Consider the following 21,314-nt stretch of genomic DNA (forward strand, 5'->3'; position numbering starts at 1 on the left):
TAGCAGATGTTTTAGTTCAAAGAAACTTTGCCCCGAGTTCATTAGCACAGCATATGCAAGCACAGATTTCTTGTGATGTGTTGTTTGTCAGCAAATGTTCTGATATCTCTGGTGTCACCTTTGGTATACTTTCAGTTCTGTTGTTGTCATTGTATTTCCTATGCCACTTCCTGTGTGATGTTCACTGTTCAGCCAAACAATGTAGCTAGCTAAGCTACCAAGAAAAATGAGTTAAGCTGAAAGCTTTGGAGTACAAACTTGCTCTGTAGTTTGCTGTATCATATAATCACAGGGCTCTCAAGTTTTGAACTGAGTTCGGAGTGAGATTTTGGAGACGGCAGCAGGGGTTTGGGTGGGGATGAGGTTCTGATCTGAAAAATTACACTAATTATTATTATTTATTTATTATTAAATAAATAATTTTTAAAAAAACAATTCAACATTTGTGTGTGTGTGTGTGTGTGTGTGTGTGTGTGTGCATAGTATTAATTCTTGCATTTCTCTATTTCAAAGATGTCAGGAAAGAGGCAAATTAATAATCCATAATAATGACTGTCATTTATTTACTAATCAAAATTTACTGTGTTGTAAATATAATTTATTCTGAAGCAATAGTCTCACCAGTGTTCAATCAGCTTTGAGATATTTAAATCTGCATATCTTTGATATTTTTACCTTTTATGAAGGGAATTTTCCCATAATCTTATTAAATATAGACTATGCTTCAGCTTTCATTTTATATTCTTAAATTTGATCTATAAATTAAATTAGAATAAGACACTGTAGGGCTGTTGCCAATCAAATTAAATCATTTACACTGAAAAATGTTATGAGATTGTTTTAAATATTTTTGAATATACAATTAAGAAATGTTGGAAAGAAAACATTAAACTAAACCACCAGTAGGTGGCAGAATGTAAACGTTGTTGTTGCGGGAATATCTAAATCTTACTCGGATACAGCAATGCTATTTTCTGATTGGCTGTTCGCTAGCTATATTCTTTATTTGATTGGCTGGTGCGTGGAAGGCCTTCTGAACTCTATGTCGAACTCACTTGATTCCTCTAATAGTGGCGCAACTTGGTGGGCATTATCCTGCAAATTTCTCTGCATGAGAAATACAAGGTGTGGCGTGTGAGCAGGTTGAAATGCGTGTGTCTCACGCCCAATGCGTGAGACTTGAGAGCCCTGTAATCATATGGCAGTGGCTATTTGCACCGAGTGTAAATAGCATCTAGATTCTATTTACTCTAAGTGAAAATAGTGATAGATGCTATTTACACTAGGTGAAAATTACATTTTCTTAGCGATAGATGATATTTACACTAAGTGCAAATAGCTGTAGATGTTATTCAAGTGAAATAGCATATTAAGTGAAAATAGTGAAATATTCTATTTACACCTTATAAAAGTAGATGTAAGAACATTTTCTTCATTTGTATTGAAAGTAAATGCCTTTCCGATGTGATTTGTGATGAGAAAAGAGATAAGAGCGAGCTCTGCAAAAGGCGGATTCGAAACCCGGGTCGATGGTGTCAAAACCAAGATCCTCAAGCCTTATGCTTTACTGATTGCACCACTGAAGAAGTTGAAATACACATTTTTTTTTTTTTCAATTTTGTTTGGCCAAACCAGGCATTGTTAGGCAGAGTTAGTGTGAATAGACACTCTGTAATCGACATTTGTTCTCTGCGGTATAAAGTACTGCGCTGTTGAATCTAAAATAAAACATTTTAGCTGAGATCAAATGGATGTGCAGTCTGAATTGACTTAAAAACCAACTATTGCAGCTTGATTCACCAATTAAATATAGTTATTTTTAATGAGTCAATCAAAATGACTCGCCAATGAGTCACACACAAACTCTAAAACATCTCACGTACACACTGAAATAGTTGGAGTGGTTACCAAATTAACATCTGACTCACTTGCTGAACCACAAGCCATTACTTTCAGTCATATTCGATTCGAAATAAGAGATGCAACATACTTTAATGGACAAAGATGTTCTTCTGCTTGCGTTCATTGACCTATAAACAGTACATTGACACCTAAAGCCACTAATTTCTAATTTCTGTTCAGTGCTTTACTTTATGTTGTACTACAATATAATGTCTTTGAATGATCTTTTTTAAGGCTTTTATCAGCAAATATGTGGTTCATTAGATTAATTCATCAGCGTATCATGTAACAAATTGTAATTGACTGACAGCCCTATTTACAAACAATATAATACATATATGAAGTGAATAACAATGATTATTTCTTCATCACGACACCTGTTGGTGGGTGGGATATATTAGGCAGCAAGTGAACATTTTGTCCTCAAAGTTGATGTGTTAGAAGCAGGAAAAATTTGGCAAGCGTAAGGATTTGAGTGAGTTTGACCAGGGCCAAATTGTGATGTCTAGACGACTCGGTCAGAGCATCTCCAAAACTGCAGCTCTTGTGGGGTGTTTCCGGTCTGCAGTGGTCAGTGTCTATCCAAAGTGGTCCAAGGAAGGAACAGTGGTGAACCGGCAACAGGGTCATGGGCGACCAAGGCTCATTGATGCACGTGGGGAGCGTGTAGTCTGATCAAGCAGATGAGCTACTGGAGCTCAAATTTCTCAAGAAGTTAATGCAAGTTCTGATAGAAAGGTGTCAGAATACACAGTGCATAGCAGTTTGTTGCGTATGGGGCTGCATAGCCGCAGACCAGTCAGGGATGCTGACCCCTGTCCACCGCCGAAAGCGCCAACAGTGGGCATGTGAGCATCACAACTGGACCAGGGAGCAATGAAAAAAGGTGGCCTGGTCTGATGAATCACATTTTCTGTTACATCACGTGGATGTCTGGGTGTGTGTGCGCCGCTTACCTGGGGAACACATGGCACCAGGATGCACTATGGGAAAGGGCAAGCCGGCGGAGGCAGTGTGATGTGTACATCCCTCAAAGTACTAATAATCATTAATGTAATAATCGTTAAGGAACTGTAAACATTAAATTCCTTATGTTTTTACTATAGTTCAATTCAAAGCACAAAAACCAAGAGTTAATTTTTCATGTGAAGCCCTGAATCCACTGAATATAATGAATGGAAATGAAAGTGACCCCAGCACTGGAGTGCGACAACTCCTACTCTAAAATTCTCTATTGTGTTTGCGTTCGCAGTGTCATATGGTGTGTGTCGTCTTTCCCTTCCACTCAGCCTGCTTGTCTCCGGTTCATTATCATTCCTCACAGACTTACTTATCCTGAGACTTTGGCTGCTTGTCTTGTTTCAGCACCGCTGTATCACTCTGTGCCACCCCTCCTCCTCATCTCTCTCTCTCTCTCTCTCTCTCTCTCTCTCTCTCTCACACACACACACACACACGTACATGCACACCCACTCGTTTGTCTCGGCTAAGTAGTCTGCACCATCGCTGAGGATGATGGGCTGCACAGCCAGACACAACTGATCCGGCAATATTTAAATTTTATGCATGTCTCATCTCAGCAAGAGAAATCATACCGCCCATCTGTGCTCTGCGCTCACTCTCTCCCTTCCTGTATATTATTTTCTCGCTCCTCTTCTCATTAATTTGGGCTCGGGTCAGTTTGTCTACGAGTGTCATATACTTATCAATATAGCATCTTTTACAAGGTTTTTCTAGACTTTAAAATAATTCCAATAATCCTGAATAGATTTTTCAGCATCATGACTCCAGACTTTAGTGTCACATGATCCTTCAGAAATCAATCTAATATGCTGATTTGCTGCTCAAGAAACTTCTATTATAATTATTAATATTTAAAACAGTGAGTTGAGCTTCTTATTATTTTAGTGGAAACCAGTATACAGTTTTGTTCAGGATCTTCAAAAGAACAACATTTATTTATAATATTCATTATAAATGTCTTTACTGTCACTTTTGACCAATTTAATGCGTCCTTGCTGAATAAAAGTATTAATTTTTATAAAGCAAATATTTTGAATAGTTATTGTACTTCAGTGCTGTGTACTAAAACCATATTGCACCTTTATTGTATTTAAGGGCTATTTAATTAGTGTTCAAATATATCCTTCATGCAAAAATTTCAACGTGTGAGCACTTTTCAACCCACTTTAGTAGCGATCAAGTAAAACTATGTAATTTGTAACAGCTTTTAATGCACCAGAATATACTGTATTTACAGTCAAGTATACTGTTGGATGTAAACAATTTTCCCCCATAGTTTCATCTCACACTGTAGCATACTAGAATATTTTTTTTATGCCATTTTTTTTGTCAATCTTAAAGAATGAAATAAAATAAAAACAAATATTCATGAAATGTATTCCCATACAGTACACTAATCTATCATTTAATTCAAATGAATTATATTACCTGAAATATACTTCTTAAAAATGTACTCTAAGGATTTCAAGAATATGATCAATACACTTAAGTGCACTTTTTTCACAAGGGTCAGTATGCTTCCATGTTGTAACGTTATACAGTGAGACGTGGCTGCTCTGCCCATCCTGTTCTTTGACTTGCAGATGGTGGAGCTTATGAAATATTCATCCTGAATCATTCCTGTTCGTCTTTGTGTTTACAGGGAGAAGCCTTTGATTTTTGGCTCAAGGCATTGTACAGTATACACTAGTCAGATATAGAGGTTGTGTGTAAGGTCAGATGTCACACATTTAAGGGTTTCGGAACATTGCTTCTTCTGAATCATGCTGATGGCATATCCGTCTGGGTCTTACTTTTGTTTGGTGTGCGAGAGAGTTCTCTTTGAAGTGTGTGTAGCAATATTGTAAACAGGTTATTTTCTCTTAGAGTGTGTGTGTGTGTGTGTTGTCTGCTGTATGCCTATATGAACTTACCATTTATGTTGACAGACAAGATGAAAACCTCAGTCCATTAAGAGACATCCTGCCCACATTAGAGAGGTCTGTAAGCTGGGCTGTTATGACCTCAAACCAGGGACATGCTCTATTTTATCAAAGCAGCTTTTGTAACAGAGTTTCTGTTGTTTGATACTGCAGTCATGATATGCTTTAGCTTTAATATCCTCTTTCCAACTTGGAAACAACCCTTTGTCCCGAGGAAGTAATTCTGTGAGGTTGTTTCACACCAGTGATGTGTTTATTCAGTTTTAATGAACTACAGTGCTTCATCTGACCGCCGGTGCACTTAGGGGAAAGATTGTTGGAGATGCTGAACCGAAATGAACTGATTATGAAACCATTTTTGAGACATTATACGCTAACTTGGCTACTAAATGAGATCCTGTGACCCGATCTAACTGGTATTGTCAAATTATGAACAAACCCAAATTTGCGTGCAAAACTAGTTATTGAAATAAGAAATGTCCGTCAATTTAAAAATTATATCAAAATAAATATATGCAATGCTGAATAATAACATTAACGATTATTGTTCATTATACTACCTATTTATATACATGATATATGTGTGTGTGCATGTTTGTCTACGTATATGTACACACACACACACACACACACACACACACACACATCCACACATATATGTACTGTATATAGACAAACACGTGCAAGTTTATATACAATACAATTAAAAAAGTTTTAGGTCAGTAAGATTTCTTTATGTTTTTGCAAGATGCTTAACAAGGCTACATTAACTTGATCAAAAATACAGTACAAATATTAATACTATTATTAATATACTAATAAAATAACTTTTAATATTTTAAAAATGTAATTTATTCCTGTGCTAACTGCTGATAATCCTCTATATTCCTCTATTCATTCTAATTTATTATCTTTTAATCAATACTTAAAAAAACTTTTTAGGCTTAATTATTGTGTGGAAACAATGACAATTTCTTTCAGGATTCGATGATGAATAGAAAGTTCAAAAGAACAGCAGTTATTTGAAATACAAATCTTGTGTAACTTTATTCAATGTTTTATTATCGCTTTTGTCATTTTAGTACATTTTTGCTGAATAAATATATGAATTAAAAAAATCTTACGGTCCCCAAAATTACAGTCTTAGCATGTTTTGGAGAATATCTGTTTGTAATCTATAACCTATATGTTTGTGTGTTCCACGACAGGATTCGAAGAGCAGGACACTGATCTTTTTCTGTGCGACACAAACACGTGCAAGTTTGACGGCGAGTGTCTGCGAATCGGGGACACGGTGACGTGCATCTGTGATTTTAAGGTAGGAATCAATGCTCCTCGAATACTAACATTTGCATGCTTTATTAGCACCACGTGTTGAACGTGTGACCGTGTTAAACACCACACGCAGAGTAAACAAGCTGTCACAAATTAAAATACGCCTTCACATGCCTTCTCACAGAAAACACACACACACACATTCTCTCGCTCAGTCAGAGTGCTCTGTTTCACTCAGACATCATGCATCTGTGTCTTGTTGCAGGCCAAGCTGCATCACTCAGGTAAATAGCATTATCTGTCTGCTCGCACAGTGCGCGGGGGGGAATTTCCTTTGATGCATCTGCTCGATCGCCCGGTCTTGCTCGGCACAAAGATGCCTTGTGCACTTAAGAAGGGTCACGCTGCATTCATTTCTGCCCTTAATACAATTGAGCGGCACTAACGCTAGTCTGGGGCCATGTGAGTGCCTCTAGCTGTGGTGGGGAGGGTTATCGGTTAAGTATCATGCGCAGCGAGAGACGGTACCCACCGCTTTAAGGGCGTGTGTGGGGATGCCCTACTCATGCGGTTGGACGCTGCTGCCCAAAGCCCTGCCCTGCCTCCAGACTCCTAAACTGAAAGTGGAATGGGAGAAGTGTGTGTGAGAGAGATGAATGGATGTGATTCGCACAAGTTCACTTACTGACACGCTATTGATCCAACTCTCATACTCAGAGCGAAGGACACAAATGGAAGGCGGTCAGTCTCTTTCTGGAACACTAGCTACACCAAATGGAATTGCAATCTGTTTGTTTGAGTGACCTGTTTTGTTGAAGGTATAAAAACACTGGCACTTTCAACTGGTGTTGATTTGGGGGCGGGACTACCTGTTTGTCCAAACAATGGAGAATAGGGAGTGTTTGAAACATATTGTTTTATTTTTACGTGGTGCCTTATAAATTCTTAAAATGCCTCCGACACATATAGCTATAGACCAACAATTAATAAGTCATCACGGATGGAGAGCAACAACACATATTATGTAAACACCTCTTTACTAATATAATATACAATATCATTCACAAGTTTGGGGTCATTGAAAGAAGTATCTTATGCTCACCAACGTTTATTTGATCAAATATATTGTAGCATTGTAATATTGTGAAATATTTTTTAAACTTTCATATACAGTTGCAAGAAAAAGTATGTGAACCGCATGCAGAATCTGTGAAATTGTGAATAATTTAACAAAATAAGAGAGATCATACAAAATACATGTTATTTTTTTTATTTAGTACTGTCCTGAATAAGATATTTTACATAAAAATGTTTACATATAGTCCACAAGACAAATTTATTAAAATGAAAAGTTTATGAACCATTGATTCTTAATACAGTGTGTGGCCACCTGGATGATCCACGACAATTTTTTTGTTTTGTGATGGTTTTGTCAGTCCCTTGTTTGTCCTGAGCAGTTAAACTGCCCAACATTCTTCAGAAATATCCTTCAGCTCCTGCATATTCTTCAGTTTTCCAGCATCTTTTGCATATTTGAACCCTTTCCAGAATTGACTGTATGATTTTGAGATCCATCTTTTCAAGCTGAGGACAATTGAGGGACTCAAACACAACTATTAAAAAAGGTTGAAACATTCACTGATTCTCCAGAAGGAAACACAACGCATTAAGAGCTGGGGGTTGACAAATTACTGAATTTGAATATCAAGGTAAATTGTACTTAATTTGTCTTGTGGGAAACATGCAAGTATCTTCTATTGCTTTCGAAGGGCAGTACTAAATGAAATAAAAATATATTTAAACAAAATAAGAAAATTGTGGACATCTTCATCCTGTTCAAAAGTTTTCACCCCCGACTCTTAATGCATTGCGTTTCCTTCTGGCGGATCAGTGAATGTTTAAACTTTTTTCAATAGTTGTGTTTGAGTTCCTCAATTGTCCTCGGTGTGAAAATACGGATCTCAAAATCATACAGTCGCTGCTCGAGAGGGTTTAAATATGCAAAAGATGCTGGGAAAATGAAGAATATGCAGCTGAAGGATATTTCTGAAGAATGTTGGGCAGTTTAACTGCTCAGGACAAACAAGGGACTCATAAACTTTTGAACAAGGTCATTTTAATAAATTCAGCTATTTTTTTTGTCTTGTGGACTGTATGTAAAAAAAAAATCTATGTAAAATATCTTATTCAGGACAGTACTAAATAAAAACATGTGTAATAACATGCAATTTGCTGCTGAAAAAAAACATTTCCTATTATTATAAATGTTGAAAATCCCTAAAAATCTGGTGTTAACTGCACTATAAACCCTAACGCTCAAAATAATTTGTTGGTTTGAGTAGAGCCAACTCAAATCAAACAAATTAACTTTTATGATGAGTATTTAAAACTTTCTTTTTCTTTTGAGTTCTCAAAACTGACACATTTTAAGTAATCTGAATTGTTTCATTGTTTTGAATTTTATGAACTTGTTTCTTTTCATTTAGACTAACCTAAATTTAACTGAAACTGGGCTGGGATATATATTTCCCAGCATGCTTTGCCATGACACTCAAAAGGGACCGTAAATGCCCAAATTAAGTGTTAAATGATGTTTTATTTTTGTGTTCAAGATTAACGTTAATTGGAATATTGAGTAGTAATGATTTGTTATGATAGTTTAGATTTATTTGTAGGGTCAGCATCATGGTGACGAGTGGAGCATGAGCTTAGTTTGAGAACAGAAATGAAAAATGTATATTGCTGTCCTCATTCAGCATGTGCTACGCTATGCTATGCTAATGCTCCCAAAGCATTGTGTAACCAATTAGCAAGGTGGCCTTTATTGAATTAGCTAGTTAAAGCTAGTCGAAAATTACATGCATTTTTAAGTTAAATGTATGAATTAGCTTACTCAAATATTTCAAGTTCAGAGCAATTAAAATGTATGATTACAAAATAAAAATCTGCTTACTTAAACTTTACATTTCTTAACGTAAAAAATTTGAGGCAGCTGGTTGCTACTAATTCAGATTTACAGTGTGTGACACTTTTTTTCAGGATGAATAGAATTTCAAAAGAACAGTACTTTTTGAAACAGAAACCTTTTGGAACTGATAGGCCTGTCGCGATAGTCAATAAATCAATTAATCACACGATAAAAATAATGAGCTCGATAATTTTTCCGGCCGCAATAATTTCCAGCGACCGTTTTTATATCCATTTTTGCGGAGCGATATATTATATGATCACACTCTTATACATGTAAATGCTTCTAAGCGCGACAAGACACAAGAGAATGCGCTGTATATCAATGTCCTGTCTGTGTGGCTGCGTGCCTGCGTCTCATGTCAGCTAATCGAGGGAATGTCTCTGACACACACACACACACACTCGACGCACAGACAGACTCGCGTAAGTTCTCTTTTGCTCTTGAACAAACAATAACAACAACACAGAGCATTTTGAGTATTCTCATATTAGGAGTCTTAAATTAGTTAAATAACGTCTTAAATGAACTTAAAGAGTTGTGAGGAAATGAGATGTGTGGGACAGCGCGTGAGATCTGCATGATCCGCATTATGTTCGGCAACGACTCTTAAAGTGACAGGAGCACTGATGATGCCTGTCATTAATGTTCATCAAAGAACAACGGGAATAGAGAAAATTGTCGCTTTAATGATGATTAATCTATATTTCATTTATTATTTATGCAGTTAAGAAAGGTGTTTGATAACTATTACATTTCATATGTCTAACAGGGAAGGCACAGGTAAAAATAAAATTTATTATAATGGGGTTATGCAAAGATTCTTTAAAGTTTTCCCAGCTGTTTATTCAAGTGCATTTTCTGAGAGTCCATTCCTTTTTTTTTGGTTTTGGTTGTTTTACATTTACATTTATTTATATTTATGCATACGTTTTGTTCATTTATTGTGGATATTTAAAATGCTTTCCGCTTTCAGTGTTAAATAGTCTTTAGAAATAAAAGTTTATTGATCTTTGAAAAGGTGTACCTGCATTATTATGCCATTATCATTATTGTTTGATGAAAATGGTCTCAGAATGACAATATTATCGTTTATCGCAATAATTTCTTGGCCAATTTATCGTCCAGCAAAATTTGTTATCGTGACCTATGTATAAATGTCTATAATGTGACGTTTGATCAATTTAATGCATCTTTTCTGAATGATAGTATTAATTTCTTTAAAAAACGAATCTGACCCCAAACATTTGAACGGTAGTGCATATGTGAATTTAAAATACCTGCATACATTTTTAAAATATCCTGTAGTGTAGTGGCTCTCAGTGTATTTTCATCTGCATAAAAGTCAAGCAAAATGCTTTTTCTCTCTTTAATTTATCCTTGCACTCTGGCCATCTGTCTCGTAGTGTGTGAGTCAAATGACTATGTACTAGTGCCAAAGCACTATATAATATCTGGTCTGGCATGGCTCTGAGTCTGTCATGTTCCAATTTAGAAAAGAAAAACACTGAAAAACATACACTGACACACTTTAAATTACACATCTTTGCATGTAACTGTCATACAATAATGGATCTGAGAGGGGAACCAGTACAAGAGTAGCGTTCTTGCACAAAGCTCAAATCGGTAATGGAAAATCAGGAATGGAAATTTATGAGAACGATGTCCAGTTTCCTGTTGAATGCTAAGTTGTTTAAGAATAAAGGTTTTCCTTTTCTCAAATAGGATATTTTAAAATAAAAATGTACTAGGAAATGTCATCTCTTTTATTTTATTGAAATATACTTGTATGTATTCAGTGGCCTTTGCTATGTTTTACCCGTTTCACTTGAAACAGGCCTCACATCAGGAGCGACCTCCATCCGCTCGCGCTCGAAAAAGAGCCCCACCCCCTGCCATCACAGAAATTAATGGGGGCTTGGGGTAAAAATGCCACCCAAAAATCAAGATATATGTGGCAACAATTATATGGAGTGGTGTTCTCCCGAATATCAGCATGATCGTCTACTTACAGTAGATCTAGGTTCTTCATTCCTGGTACTGGAGAGTTTTCAAAGTTTAGTTCCAGCTCTAATTACTGTTGAACCCACATCAATAAACTAATTATGGTCTCTAGGGTTGCATAAAAAACAACAACCAGGTGTGTTGGAACTGAATTAGTACAGAATTAGTAAACTACTGAAAGTGGCTCTCCAGGACCAGAAATGAGAATCCTGACATAGATGAACACACATAACCAGCCACATTTACTATAACATATTGGATAAACAGAAATGTGGCCTGTCTAATCATGGAGTTGTCAACAGGATAAAGGCTATTAAGTGTTATATTATTTTTAAACATTACAACAACTAACAATAAGAATAAAAAATGAGAAACCAAGGAGGCTGTAGAAGGATGGGGCAACTTTGGATTTATTATGAAATTCACCAAAGCATGTTACTATTTGTTAAGTTTTTTTTTTTACATTGAAGTATTAAAAAAGCAATAAATAAATACAATTCAAAATAAATAAATTAGCAATTTCAATGGTCAGAGAGAATGTGGAAAATGGTCATTGAAAATAAAATGATAAAGAATGTATTAAATTAATATGGTGAAGAACAAAGGCTGTTGAAGGATGGGGCACATTTGGATTGAGTATAATATTCAGCAAAGCACTGTTACTTATTTCACATGCAAAAAGGGCATTGAAGTTGTAAAAATGAAAATAAAATCAACAATTTCAAGGGTCAGAGAGAATTTGGAAAATTGTCCTGAAAAATAGAAATACAATGATAAAGAATGTATTAAATGAATATGGGAAAGCATAAAATAAAAAAATAATGATGATGATAATAATAATCATCATCACTGTAAAAAAAAAAAAACAATTTCAATGGTCAGAGAAAATGAGGAAAATGGTCATAAAATTATAAAGATTGTATTAAATGAGCATTTTTACAAAATACTATTTATGAACAGAATTATTTTTAGACCAGAGAAAGAAAAGGAGTATTGACTGAATGTGTGTGTGCTGTGTGACACACTGACCCTTCCATCACCTGCTTGTATATATGGTCGCTTGGGGCCTGGCAAAGAAGTAGAGTACTCCTCTACCTCAGACATACACTAAAACACACACGCACACCGGTATTCCTATCATTATGAGGACATTCCATAGGTGTATGGTTTTTATACTGAGCTAATGACTAATTTACAAATTTTCTAATTCCTAACCCTAAATGCCGGTACACACCAAGTTGTCGGGCAACGTCAGGCTGTTTTTGAGCATCGGTCGGCATAGTTTTTTCGGCGTGTTCCGCACATTTGGCTCTAGTCGGGCGCTGTGTTTTTTTTTTTTTTTTTTGGGCCGAATCAGAGTTGTGTCATCGCTGAGAGAGAGAACTCTGATTGGCTGTTCAGCTTAATGAATAAGTCAGTGCACAACAATAAAAGCAAGCAAAGAAGTCATGATGGTACAGACAGAAGGATGTTTTAATTTTACTTCATCTTACTTGAGCCAGGGCTTTAAGTTCAGCTAGGAAAGAATGTAATGTAAATTGGGGGTAGGGAATGCTATTGACAGAAATTTAATTTGTGGATACATGGATGTTAATTTTTCTCAACTAATGTTGTAAACTATACAGGGAACCCTGCCAGCTGGTTATTATTATTAAAGGTTAATTAAAAACTTTGTTTTACATTTTAAGGATGTTTATATAATATTTAAGTTAATAATAACTTTGAATGATATTAGAGTAAAAATATAATTAATATGTAATATATTTTTAGTACAATAACTAGTAGTTAGTAGGAAGAGATGATCAGTTTGTGTGCACTCCCGCTTTGCTTGAACTGAGGCAACAGTAATTCATGCCATTTTAACAACACACTCCACACACACACACACACACACACACACACACACACACACACACACACACACACACACACACACACACACACACACACACACACACACACACACACACACACACACACACACACACACACACACACACACACACACACACACACACACACACACACACTCGTTGGGTTTCCATGTTTTATGGGGGCTTTCCATAGACATGATTTTTATAATGTACAAACAGTACAGTATTTTCTATCCCCTAAACCTACCACTTAACCTACCCATTACATAAAACTTCCTGAATTTTTACATTTTCAAAAAACATTACTTAGTATGATTTATAAGCTGCACGTTTTCCTCATAAGGACCAAAAATGTCCCCACAAGGACAAGAATTTTGGATATTGCCATCTTTGTGGGGACATTTTTTCACCATAACGTAGGGTTTAACACACACACACACACACACACACACACACACACACACACACACACACACACACACACACACACACACACACACACACACACACACACATACACACACACACACATGCACGCGTTCAACGTCCACAGATGGAGGCCATCACCTTGGAAGCGATATGAAGGACTGAGTGCTTTAGCTCAATAACGCTAGCGATAGCTTCCATTAGGAGCCACTATCACAGTAACATAACCTCCACACACACAGCAACATGCTAGCCGACTTTTGCCCAGCCCCTTTCCTTCCCCTCTCTTTCTTTTTTTTCCCCCACCTAACAATTCATTACTGTATCTAAGAGCTCTGATTAATTCAAATGTCTTCCTCCGATGCTTTCTTCAACACATCTCAGTCTATAGTCAGATAATGTGTGTAATTTGCCAATATTTTTGTGATAGTTTGTATGCAGTGATTTCCCTGGAGTCATGTGGAGTCAACTCTAATGTATTAGAGACTTACAGTATAAGATGCTCGGTTTTCACACAGTATCATTTTAATAGTACGAGACATGTTTCTTGCTCTTTTAATTAGGGGATACAGTGACCCCTTTAGGTAATCAAGGGAACATCAACAAATTCCCCACCAAATGCCTTATGATGAAACAAATGAAAGGTGTTCATGTTAATTATGTTTAGACCATTTTTTGACAGCACTGTGTTACAGTAAAATTTGTTCCTACAAATTGAGCTTTCTTTAAAGGAATAGTTCACCAAAAAATTCAAGTCCTGTAATTATTTACACCCTAATGACATTCTGAACCTCTACTTTGATCTATAAGTCATGGCAACAAGTTTATTTTTTAATTAAGTAGTTTAACCAACTGCAACTTGATTTTTTTTTAAGTTATACAAGATTCAGTTTAAATGAACGGGGAAAAAATGAGTTGAAATGATTCAGTTCAGTTGCTGCCTTAAATTTCTTAGTTGAATTAAGTGAATTTTTTAACCACTCTACCACTCATTCACTCTCCTCATAAACACACACACACACACACACACACACATACACACACACACACACACACACACACACACACACACACACACACACACACACACACACACACACACACACACACACACACACACACACACACACACACACACACACACACACACACACACACACACACACACACACACACACACACACACTCTCACTCTCTCTCTCTCTCTCTCTCTCTCTCCTCATAAACACACACACACGTAACATTCATGTTATTAATAATCTTATCTTTTAATTTGCATCCATAAAATTGAATCTATAAAAAAATGCCCTTCATTTTTAAAGTAAGACACTCCATTATTGAACAGACATTACAACATTATATACAGTATCTTATTTTAAACTATAAAACTATATTGGAATACAAACCATTACCACTGATTCTCTCTCCTCATAAACACACACACACACACACACACACACACACATGGGGGGCACATAAGTGGTGCACATGCATGAGCAAAATACAAAATGCACTGGGTAAATAAGTTCAGACCACTCATTTGCGTAAAAGACATGGTTGACAGCTGTTAATGCACTTTTTAGATCGACTAACTGTAATACTGTATAATATTTTAAATTGAACTGAATGCATAATAAATCTGCTGGTTTCAGAGCAAAACGCAAAGCTGTGACATTCACTGATGCGCTTCATTCGGCAGTGCTAAAACCGGTTTAGTGACAAATTGGCCGTCTGACTGACATGTAACGCAACCAATCACAGATTGTTTTGTTCCGCATCATGTTTATGGGCGTGAAAATGTAAAGTCGATGTCCCTCCAATAACAGACCGGCGTGCATCTTTGAATTATTCATTCAAGAATGTTGTGCACGTTTACAGCAACAATGGAGCCACGATTTCCACATACTTTTGAAAATCCAGTGTTTAGTTGATCCCGGTAAGCGCTCATTGTCACAGGTGTAAAAATGACAGCGTTCTTCCTCCAGAGGGAGTTTGGTATCAGGGCATTTGTTTCCAGGCGGACTGTTAAAGAGCGCAACACATAACACGCGGACATCCTGTAGAATTCAACCAATCAGATGACGACTTCGAAACTCCTGAAGTGTTTCCAGATAAGTGTGCTATATGCATCACGGCCGGGGCGTAACGTCTGAGGCTGAGACTAGATTTCGAGGGAGGACCCAATTTGTCATGACACCGGCAGTGCATATTAACTTCCTGGCAACCCGCCAAAATAGAAGCTTGCTTATTTTTAGGTTTGAAAATTTTGAAAATTCATATACAAATAAAGAAGTAAAAAAGAAAAAAAGTGTAAATATTAGCATTGTATTTTTAAGTGTACTATAAAATAATCATACTTTTATTTTATACTCATTTGTTTTTATTTTAAAATATACTATTTTTTATTTTATTATTTATTATTTTATTTAAAAAACGAACTAAATAAAGCGCAATAATGCTATTATTAATTATTAGATTTTTTTATAGTTATAGTTTTATAGTTTTTTTATTTTTTATTTTTACATTTTCAAAAAACATCATCTAATTACATTTTTAAGCTGTTTTCCTCATGCGGGCCAAAAACTTTTACCACAAGGACAAGTATTTTGGATATTGCCACCTTTGTGGGGACATTTTGTGCCATTTTGTCCCTAGGGTAGGGTTTACCTGAACCACCCACACACACGCACGCACACACACACATATTCAATATGGTTTTAATTAGTGGTGGGCCGTTATCGGCGTTAACGTGCTGCGTTAACGCGAGACTCTTATCGGGCGATAAAAAAAATATTGCCGTTAATCTATTCTCAAAGTTGGGCTGGGAGCTTGGTCTATACTCAAGGGGGTAATCCAGCCCCCGGAATGCGTACCTTTCATAGGGGCAGCCATTGCTAACCAAGCCATCACCTGCTGTTAGCATCCCATTGACTCCCATTCATTTTGGCCTCACTTTGACAGCGAATATCTTTACATCTGAGGCATTTAAAGACTCCATTTGTCCATTGTTTATTTCTAAACAAACAACAATGTATAAAATGCTCCGTAACCTTGTATCTTACACTATAGCCCCGTAGAAGCCGTTTTTGTAAAAAGTAGGCTAACGATTGCGTCATAACCACGCGACTCCGTCGCGCTGTACTGTATAGACCCGAAGAGAAGCTCGCAGGCAATCTTTTACTGTCTATGAGGCAATCGGGGGGACGTGGAGGCATAAACGCAGATAGAGATGTCGCAAATCCTGCTTCATTCATCAAAAGTTGCTCCTGCTCACTCTCTGTGTCGCTACAAGATTCGGTGATTCAGATTTTACGTTGCACAACTACTAGAAGACTTGCCACTGTCAGACAGGCTGATCACGTCACATCTACGTTGTCAAGCTCAGTCTGAGGCTGCGCAGTACGCTCAGCCATCAGGAAGGGAGTGCTTCTAACTGACTTCAAATTTCCCCGTTGAAGTCTATGGAGTCGCTGTGTCCATTTCTTTTACTGTCTATGTCTATACTACACAAGCTATGATGACTTTCACCTTGATATTCTAGCGCGGATGTATACCTAGCGGAATTGCACTGTAGGGGGCGAGAGAACGAGTCTTCGAACCTGTGTGTATGCCTACTGAAACTATACGACACTCATTTTCTACAGTATCGATACCAGCCGCACTCTCCTCTCCGACTGACAGCGAGTTGACACGCACCCGCCTCCTCTCATTCAGTCCAGTTAACCCTCTGAACACGGCAAACGCGTGTTCTGCTGGATTTAGCGTGTTAGTATTGGTGTGACCGGTCTGAATTTCGTGCGGGGTTGCACATAACGTTAATTCTACTAATTCCTGCAGATTTCGCGCTTGCATCTGAAGCGCACACACACATACCGTAATAAAGCCGCCTCTGACATACAAGCAGGGCCGCTTCTAGTCATTTTGACGCCCTAGGCGAAATCCTTATTGGCACCCCCCAGCCAAATCTTAAAATGCAACATGGTATTACTGGTATTCGTTTTAATCCTTATTAACAAATACATACATACATACAATTTTGGAACTGTAATCCTTATTAACAATTATATACAAATACAATTTGGAAACTACGTATAAAAGCTGTTCCAGTCACATGAAAGTAAAAAGAATAAATACTGATTCAGTGCGGTCTTTGTTTCTCATTGACGCTTGAACTTCCCCTTTAAATAACGCAACGCTGTTCCCTGTACGACACTATTAGAACTGAATGAATATATTCCGCTTTCAACACCACCTGTAAAGATGCATTAAATTAAACAAAACGGTTTAATAAAGGATAATAAATATTGTGAATTAGCACATTTTATTATACTATTTTTATTAAATTGGCCGTTGAAGTTTTATATGAAACAATTACACACTGATCCTTTAACAATGCATTAGCGCAAAAACACACACCTTTTGGAGGTGCAAGTAAGAGAAGAAAGTTTAATAGAGTTTAAATATAATAATATCATGAAATGCTAAATTGAGTGTGGTTAACCTACATCTTGCCTCTATAATACACACCGAGCAATATTACACTATCTGCCCATTTCACAGCATGATTTCTCGACTGCCACTAATACGGCCCTAACAAAATACAGATTTGTGCACTTTTTATTTTACCTGTTTTTTTAATTGGCCTTTGAATTTAGCTTTATTGTGTGGTTAAAAAAAGCGTTACCTTGCCAAAGCTTTGACCGAGCTCTTTGATCGGTGTTGAGCGCTCCAAATGCAAACTTTACATGCAACATTCAGACAGTAATTGACAGTACTCTGATCCAATAGTGTTCGGGGAACCAGTGGGGGTGGCAATCATATTTTAGGGTGGCCTTGACACCCTTTACACACACCCCTGATATGCGTTCATTGGCGCCCCTTCAGCTGATGGCGCCCTAGGCGACCGCCTATGCCTAAAAACGGCCCTGCATACAAGGGCAAAATTGAGCTCCTTTTTCCTTTTTTAAAAAAAATCTTATTAATGGTCAAATACACTCAAAAATGTCTCGATGCCCATCTTGGTGAGTTTTAACGTAAACATAGTCATAACCAGCTCACAGGAACAGTGTTTGGGATCCATGTGTGCGTCAGGTCTTAAAGGGACAGAAGTTATTTATTATTCAAACTACAAAAAGACAAACGATCACTTACAAGCACACATACTGAATGCCTTCGGCAGAATTCAAATGAGCCATTTTAATCTAGATTAATTCCAAGATTACAGTGAGATTAATCTAGATTAAAAAAATTAATCTATGCCCACCACTAGTTTTAATATTTAATATGTAAAGTTGCATAGCTACTTTCTCTCATTTATCTTAGCTTAGCTAATTCTTATTTGTCCACGCTAGTTAATGGATTAGCTAAAATTACCTAGCAATAAGCAAGTTAATTGAAGCTGAAGTTAGCTTTAGCTAAGATTAATAAATGCTATACAAATATTGTTCATTGTTAATTCACATGAACTAATGTTAAAAAATGAAACCTTATTGTAAAGTGTTACTTTTAGTTTTTGGCTAGCTTGCCCAGCATCACTTTGGATCCTGTGGTAATTACAGCAGCTGTAGTTCTGGATCTGAAGCTGTTCATATACAGTATATGTATAACACTGAGACCAGGCTGGTAGAAGATGCCTGATTGTGGCTCCGCTCTGAGTGCCAGGACACAGTGAGGGATACTGTTCTACAGAGCAGGAAAAACGTCCGGTTACGTATGTAACCCTCGTTCCCTGAGGAGGGAACGGAGACGTACGTTAGTGACTAACGAATGGGGGTTTCGCTTAGAAGCCAATCATCTTCATCGTATTCAACAGCGCCCAATGGCAGTGCCAATGCCATGGGCATGCGGAATTTGCATGCGTAACTCCGCCCCACCTCGTGGGTATATAAGGAAGTACGCTGCGAACATCGCATTATGTTACTGCTGCAGGAGCCAAGACTGAACTCCTAGCGTTCCAGGCAGCACAGCTGACGTGGCTAAGGAAACGTACGTCTCCGTTCCCTCCTCAGGGAACGAGGGTTACATACGTAACCGGACGTTCCCTTTCGTTCAGTCACTACGACGTACGTTAGTGACTAACGAATGGGGGAACCTGTAAAACAGCGCCACTCAGCTGTCAACCAGTGCCCTGCGTAAGTGTGAGATCCCGCCACTTAAGGCCCTAGGACTCCCACTTATCACAGGATTACCAAGGTACACTGGGAAGCATATCCCAGTGAGGGAATGCCAAGATGCCTACCGTAGGGAGGACTTAGAGAATACACATATGACCCGCTGAGGGTTGCATATGGAAGATCTCTAGGGTACCAGCCGAAGGTGGATTTTTAACCCTAGGGGTGGCAGGGACTTGCCAAGGGAAAGACACCTGCTCACTGAGGAGGCTTACGGTGGGAATACTCGTGTGGGGGTCGCCAGAGGGGAACCATGCACACGGAGCACCTGGCCGGACATGAGGGTCTGGGCTCGAAAGGGCAGACTGAACTGATGTCGGCGTCGACAGTGCTGGAGGAGCTCAGGGCTCTCGGGGAGCTCACCTGAGGAAAATATCGCACGTATCCAGTCATGGGAGTGGAATGGCGAGCAAGCGAAGACACCTGAGCGTGGTCCATTACCGGCCCCTCGGGGGGGCGAGTACAAAGTCGGACACTGGCTCCACTCGGAGATTGTAGAATCTGGCGAATGTGTTGGGTGTCGCCCAGCCTGCAGCTCTGCAGATGTCTGTTAGCGAGGCGCCATGCGCTAGAGCCCAAGAGGAGGCCACACTCCGGGTGGAGTGTGCCCTCACACCAAGGGGACATGGTCGACCTTGCTGCTGGTAAGCCAAAACAATGGTGTCCACCACCCAGTGAGACAACCTCTGCTTTGAGAGAGCACTTCCCTTCCGCTCTCCACCATAACAGACAAAGAGCTGGTCTGAGGTCCTGAAACACTGCGTCATGTCTACGTAGGCGCGGAGAGCGCGTACTGGACAGAGCAATGCCAAGGCTGGGTCTGCCTCCTCCAAAGGCAGCGCTTGCAGGTTCACCACCTGATCTCGGAACGGAGTGGTAGGAACCTTGGGCACATATCCGGGCCGGGGTCTCAGGATCACGTGAGAGTTAGCCGGCCCGAACTCAAGGCACGCTTCGTCAACCGAAAATGCTTGCAGGTCCCCGACCCTCTTAAGTGAGGCCAATGCGGTCAGCAGAGCCGTCTTCATAGACAAGAACTTAATCTCGGCCGACCGCAAAGGCTCGAAGGGAGGCCTCTGCAGAGCACTTAAGACTACTGAGAGGTCCCAAGAGGGAACGAGAGGAGAGCGAGGAGGATTCAGTCTCCTCGCTCCCCTCAGGAACCTGATGACCAGGTCGTGCTGACTTACCTTTTTGTCTCCCAGGAGATCGTGGTAGGCAGATATTGCGGCCACGTACACTTTCAGGGTGGAGGGAGACAGCCTTCGCTCCACCCCCTCCTGGAGAAACGATAGCACGGACCCGATCGGGCATTTCCAGGGGTCTTCTTGGCGGGAAGAGCACCATGTGACGAAGAGGTTCCACTTCAACGCGTAGAGACGTCGTGTAGACTCAGCTCTAGCGGAAGTGATGGTAGCGACCACCGCAGGTGGAAGGCTACTCAAACCTGCCGTGTCCCGTCCAGAAGCCACACGTGGAGCTTCCAGAACGCTGGACGCGGGTGCCAAAAGGTGCCCCGTCTCTGAGTCAGAAGGTCTGGTCTCAGAGGGATAGGCCAGGGAGGGGCTGTCGCAAGGAGTAAGAGTTCTGGGAACCAGGTCTGGCCGTGCCAAAGCGGGGCGACCAAGACGACCTGCTCCTTGTCCTCCCTGATCTTGCACAGTACCCGTGCAAGAAGGCTCACTGGGGGAAACGCATACTTGCGTAGCCCGGACGGCCAGCTGTGCGCCAGTGCATCCGTGCCGAGGGT

The 21,314-nt window shown here is 39.0% G+C and overlaps 1 protein-coding gene across 1 annotated transcript in view; it reads left to right on the forward strand.

The window, feature by feature from the left end:
- Window positions 1–21,314, forward strand: part of tmeff2b (transmembrane protein with EGF-like and two follistatin-like domains 2b) — a 104,895-nt gene that overhangs the window by 15,933 nt on the left and 67,648 nt on the right. Inside the window, exon 2 of the mRNA XM_079841092.1 lies at window positions 6,056–6,165. Coding sequence (XP_079697218.1) covers window positions 6,056–6,165 — 110 coding nt within the window. The remainder of the gene's footprint in view (window positions 1–6,055; window positions 6,166–21,314) is intronic.

This window comes from Gobio gobio (genome assembly GCF_949357685.1).
Source record: "Gobio gobio genome assembly, chromosome: 17".
NCBI lineage: Eukaryota > Metazoa > Chordata > Actinopteri > Cypriniformes > Gobionidae > Gobio > Gobio gobio.